The 5,814-nt window shown below is 46.4% G+C and overlaps 1 protein-coding gene across 1 annotated transcript in view; it reads right to left on the bottom strand.

Annotated features, from left to right (window-relative positions):
- MAGEL2 (MAGE-like 2) overlaps window positions 1-1,389 on the bottom strand; it is a 4,080-nt gene extending 2,691 nt beyond the window's left edge. Inside the window, exon 1 of the mRNA XM_010833638.1 lies at window positions 10-1,389. Coding sequence (XP_010831940.1) covers window positions 10-1,278 — 1,269 coding nt within the window. The 5' untranslated portion in view covers window positions 1,279-1,389. The remainder of the gene's footprint in view (window positions 1-9) is intronic.
- Between the last annotated feature and the right edge of the window lie 4,425 nt (window positions 1,390-5,814).

Genomic DNA, 5,814 nt, shown 5'->3' with positions numbered 1-5,814 from the left:
TGGCGGTGCCTGGCGGATCAGTGGCGGTGCCTGGCGTATTGGGGGTGGGGCCTGGCGAATGGGCGGTGGGCCTGGGCGGATGGGCGGTGGGCCAGGGCGGATGGGTGGTGGCCCAGGGCGCACTGATAGAGGTGCCTGCCAAGCGATCGTCGGACCAGGCCAGGTGACCTGTGTGGTCGACCAGCCCAGGGGTGTGGCTGGCCAGCCTTGTGGTGGGGCCTGCCATCCTGGCGAGGTGGCCTGCCAGCCCGGGGGAGCGGCCAGCGGTGCCGGTGGGGCCTGTGGGCCCTGGGGAACCGGCGGAGGAGCCCTTATAACCTGTGACTGGATCTGCAGGATCAGAGGCTGAGCCTGTGGAGCCCAGGAAGCCATAGGCTGCGCAGGTGGGGCCGGCGCCGGTGGCTGAACTATCGGGGCTCCTGTCGCTGGAGGCTGGGTGATCGGAGGTCTTGAGCCTGCAGGATGGATCATCAGGACTCCAGGACCTGGAGGCTTGGCCATTGGGGCTCCTAGAGGAGGAGGCTGGGCCATCAGGGGTGCCGGAGGCGGAGGCTGGGCTATCGGAGCTCCCGGAGCAGGAGGCTGAACCATCAGGACTCCCGGAGTCAGAGGCTGGGGAATCAGGACTCCCGGAGCTGGAGGCTGCGCCATTGGGGTCCCCGGAGGGGGAGGATGGGCCATTGGGGTCGCCGGCGGAGGAGGAGGATGCGCCATCGGGGTCCCGGGAGGAGGAGGGTGCGTCATTGGAGTCCCCGGAGGAGGAGGGTGCACCATCGGGGTCCCAGGAGGAGGAGGATGGGCCATCGGGGTCCCAGGAGGAGGAGGATGTGCCATTGGTGTCCCCGGAGGAGGAGGATGTGCCATGGGGGCTCCGGGAGCCGAAGGATGCATCATCAGGACCCCCGGAGTCGGAGGCTGGGCCAGCGGGGCTCCCGGAGGTGGAGGATGGATCATCAAGACTCCGGGAGTCGGAGGCTTGCCCATCGGGCCCCCCAGAGGGGGAGCCTGGACCATCGGGCCCCCTAGGGACGGAGGCTGGGACATGGGTGCTATGGGGGCAGGCGGCTGGCCCTGCGGAGCCTCCCAAGCAGGCTGCGGTGCCTGCCAAGCGGCCAGTGAAGCCTGCAAATCAATCGGAGGTGGGTCCCAAGGGACTGGAGGGGCCCGCGAGGAGGCGGGCGGGGCCCGCATCAGAACCGTAGGTGGGCTATAAACCGCGGGCTTAGGGGCCTCCTCCGGGGGACTCGGATCTCCCAGATTCTTACTTAGCTGCGACATGTCCTTTTGCTCTGACAGCTGGTGAGCCTTTTCCTCCGACAGCTGCTGGGCCTTTTCCTCCAGAGAGAAGAGAATGCCTACGTGGCTGCTGAGAGGAGTCCTCCCTGCTGACTGGTGAATAGGAAGTGAGTGCCCTTAGCTCTGCAGCTTTCCGCAGTAAGGAGGAGGGGGGAAGGGGGCTCAATCCCGCCCCTTCCCCGCCCCCGACCACCACAAGTGGATAGTGCAGAGGGGCGTCTACCAGAAATCCTAGCCGACACAAGATCCCTCCTCACTCTGACCAGTCCCCAAATGCAGCCTGGTCAGATTCCCCATGGGTGAGTTTTCACAGGGGAGTGACAGGGACAGATTTATGTTTTAGAAATCCCTGTACTGCAGTATAGAGTTGGGAACAGACCACTGGGAACATGGAAGGTATCCAAGAGGGGGAAGATGGTGTGGTCTGAGCTCAGATACAGCAAAACGGGAGCCAGAGGGAAGAAAAGAAAATACACACACACACATACACACGAGCATATATATATATATATATATAAAGACTCTCAGTAGACACCTATTATATTTTAATGTAAATGTGAAAGAGGAGGAGAAGTCCCGGGAAAGTGGATAAATTGCTAGGGTGGGTGATTCTTACAGGGACACACTGGAAGCTCCTAAGGAAGAGAAATTGATGATTATTGGGTGGGACATAGGCATTTACAGTCCTGTAGACCTGCCAAAGAGGATAGCCTGCAGACATTTTTGTATAAAAGCTTGGGATTCAGAAGAAAACTGAATTGGGATCCAGATACTCTTCATGGAAATAGAGCTGCTGCAGGGATCGTGGTGCAGAAGAGTGAGATTTAGAGTGAAATTACTGAGGTATATCTTAGAGCTTGCAGGCATTTTCAGACACAGGCAGAAAAAGGACATCGAAGAATAGAGAGATAAGGAAAGAGACACTGGAAGTTGAGATGTTCCAGACATCTATGAGAGATAGCATTTTTAGTATGGAGGGGGGTTGGAATTCCTGTGGAGTAACTGGAATGAAACAGCAAGGTAGGTTTCCTGCTGCTTATTTTTTAGTTGCAGAGCAAGAAAGAAATTATAACAATGACAACAAAAAAAAATCACTAGAGAATAATAAAATAGGGGAATGAATAGACCCACAGTTCATATATAGGGAAAACAGATAAACAGCATCACACAGAATTGGGTGTGTGTGTGTGGAAATTTAGCTTAAAAATTAAGCAATGTATTAACATATAAAGTAGAAGGTATCAAATGTATTGAGTAACAGTATACTATTTCATGCAGAAAGGAAATGACAGCTCCTTTAGTATAGTTTCCTGGAAATATACAAAATATTAAATATCAAGGATGTTTAGTTTAGCATAGGCTGTTTACAGCCTAGGGCAGGAGTCTGGAGTGACCAAAAAAAAAAAAAAAAGTGTGAAAGATACCACAAGGGGGCAGATGAGAATGATGAAGGCTAAACCCCACTCCGCCTGCAGTACTGTTAGCTGCTGCTGCTGCTGCTGCTAAGTCACTTCAGTCGTGGCCGACTCTGAACGACCTCATAGAAGGCAGCCCACCAAGCTCCTCCGTCCCTGGGATTCTCCAGGCAAGAATATTGTTAGCTAGTAGTCCTCAAATGTAGTAATTTATGAATCCCAATGAAAGCAGAAACACATGCCCAAATTTATTATTGCCTTAAATAATGAAATGATAACTTGAGAGTGAGGTTTCAGTAGTTTCTCTGGCAGTTGAAGGGATGAGAAATCAGAATTTTTATCCCCTAGGAGCATCTTCTTTTCATAAGCAGTAGTCCTTCCCTGGTGCCTGATGATGTGTCATGCTGCCATACTCACAGAAAGATGCTTCTGAAGAATGGACACACCATATCTCATGGTTTTGGGTCCCTCTCATGGGTTGATAATAGTACATAAAAGAGTTATCAGTTTTATGAGGTTAAGAAGTGCCTACTTCACTGGGGCCATCTGTCAACCTTCACCCTCATGTTTCCCTATTATCAACCCTGTCACATATCAGTTGGTGGCTGTGGATGGCTTTAGGATAATCAGTTTATTTTTCAGCCAGTTACATTTCTACCCTCACTAAAGCACACTTCTTCTTCCTCTAATTCTGATATATAAATTCATCAGAGATTAAGCTCTCCCACTAACCATTTGTTTTTCAGGATTATGGTGGATTTAACCTTTGGTCCATCATGCTGTGGGTCATCCCACAGAGTAAATGATTGCCAGCAGAGCCCAATTGTTCTCACAGAGGCTAGGGCTTAATGAATAGCACTGCCACACAATGTCAACTCCCACCAAATGCTTTATGTCAAAATCCTTTACCCCTACTTTATACTTGGGACTGATATGGAAGCCTAAAAAATGATCAGGAATTATGTGGGGGGTGTAGCTGCCATTATAAATGGAAAGTAGTTAAAGTAGCACCTTTGCAACTCTCTGGTAATGTTACTGAACTGAGAAAAATTAAGGTGTAAGTACCCAGTGATTCTGGTGGGTCAAGTAATGATGAGTGAATTGGATTTTTCTTCCCTGGAAAATAATATGCCTATTTTAGACAGTCACAGATCTCGGACCCAGGCCTGTTGACAACCTAGCTACCCAAAAATTTCCTACTTCCAGTATCAGTCACACCTGAAGAATTAAGTGAAATATTGACCCTTTTGAGGGCTGACTGTTTTCATAAAAGCATTCCCAATAATGTCCTCAGTCTAATGGATGTGAACTACAAGCCTTAAATAGGTCTTCAAAACCCCCCTCTTCTCCTTGTGTAATCTTCTAGCTTCCCGAAGTTCCCACCACCCTTTTGTGTATATGCTGTCCCATCTCCATACCTCTGACCCAAGTGTTGTTACATTCCCGTCCTTTCTTCTCATGAAACAGTTTAAAAATTGAAGGTACATCAGAAAGAGAAGACATATACACAAAACATTCATGGAATGTAGGTGTCTGTCTGCTTCCTAATCAGAAAGAACTTTCAGTATTTCCTAAGTATAAAACAGAAAGGTAACAAAATTAATGGAAAAGATTGGGGTAGGAGAAATGAGGAGACACAAATAGGAGTGGGAAATTACTGGCTAGACGAATGAAGTTTCTGTACATTTCTTTATTGCCTGGATCACAGCAAGCATAGTATCTCCTTGCATACTCGAGTCTTTTTTGTTCACTCTTGTATTCCCATCCCATTCTGAGTATTCAATAAGGAGCTAGTGGATGAAAGTGTAAGATTAGTACTAGAAGTGCCCATCGATACCTTTAGACTTGGTGTAAATATGGATGTCAGTAAAATAATGTTATGATTTTCATAGTCTAAAATTATTTATTAATGAAATGTCTTTTATTAAGGATTTAGTATGTACTTGACATGGTGCTGTGTTTAGAGAAAAATCTGACATCAGATCTTACAGATACAGAGGGATATGAATATGCTATTTTTAGTGTAATAAATTAGTTTGCACTGTTTAAAACTCATATTGATTATAGTCGATGCAAATAACAGTACTCACTTCTGCTTGGAGTGTGGGGGTGGGGTTGTGATTCTGGCAGTAGCAATGAAAAGAAGAAAAAGAAAAAGAAAAAAAATCCAAAGCTGTAGGAAATTCATACATGTTCTCCAGATAGATGGAGCACTAAAAGAAAAAAAGAACAGAGTATGTCAGAAGTACAGGCATTTGAAAGAAGAATTGCAAGAGGTTCATAAAAATAGTGTAACTGCTGTTTATTGAATTGTTATTATTTGACCAAATACCATCCTACAAGCTTTCTACACATTGCATATTTCTCACAAAATCCACAAGTGTTTGGCCCCATTTTACACATCAAGAAATTGAGGCTTCAGATGATAATTAACTTGTGGAAGATCCAGCAATCTACAGCAAAATCTGGAACTGAAACTTGATCTCTTTTTTGCCAAAAGGGAGCATTTTTGGCCATTACACTAGCGCTGCCAAAACTTTTTTTTTTTTAATTTGAAATATAATTAACATACCATCTTGTTGTTGTTTATTTGCTAAGTTGTGTCAAACTCTTTTGTGACCCCATGGACTGTCGCCCATCAAGCTCCTCTGTTCGTGAGATTCCCCATACAAGAATACTGGAGTGGGTTTCCATTTGCTTCTTCAGGTGATCTTCCTGACCCAAAGGTCAAACCAATTTCTTCTGCATTAGCAAGTAGATTCTTTACCACTGAACCACCTGGGAAGCCCCAGCAAACAGATACATAGATACACAGCATTCTGTTAAATGAACTTTGTTACCAAATAGCCATCTGCCAAAACAAGATGAAGTTCTTATCAAATAAAGCCCCAATCAATTCCTTCTCCTCCAAAGGCAACCACTATTTTTTCCAAATCATTTCCCATTATGGGTTATAAGATATTAAATGTATTTCCCTGAAATAAATAGTAAATTCTTCCTGCTCACTCATTTTATACAGAGTATTCTGTATCTGTTAACCCTGTACTCCTGATTATCCCCTCCCAATGACTCCTTCCCTTTTGGTAGCCAGAAGGTTGCTTTT

This window comes from Bison bison, unplaced genomic scaffold (assembly GCF_000754665.1).
Source record: "Bison bison bison isolate TAMUID 2011002044 unplaced genomic scaffold, Bison_UMD1.0 scf7180017863821, whole genome shotgun sequence".
Lineage (NCBI taxonomy): Eukaryota > Metazoa > Chordata > Mammalia > Artiodactyla > Bovidae > Bison > Bison bison.
This window is presented reverse-complemented; position numbering and strand designations above follow the sequence as displayed.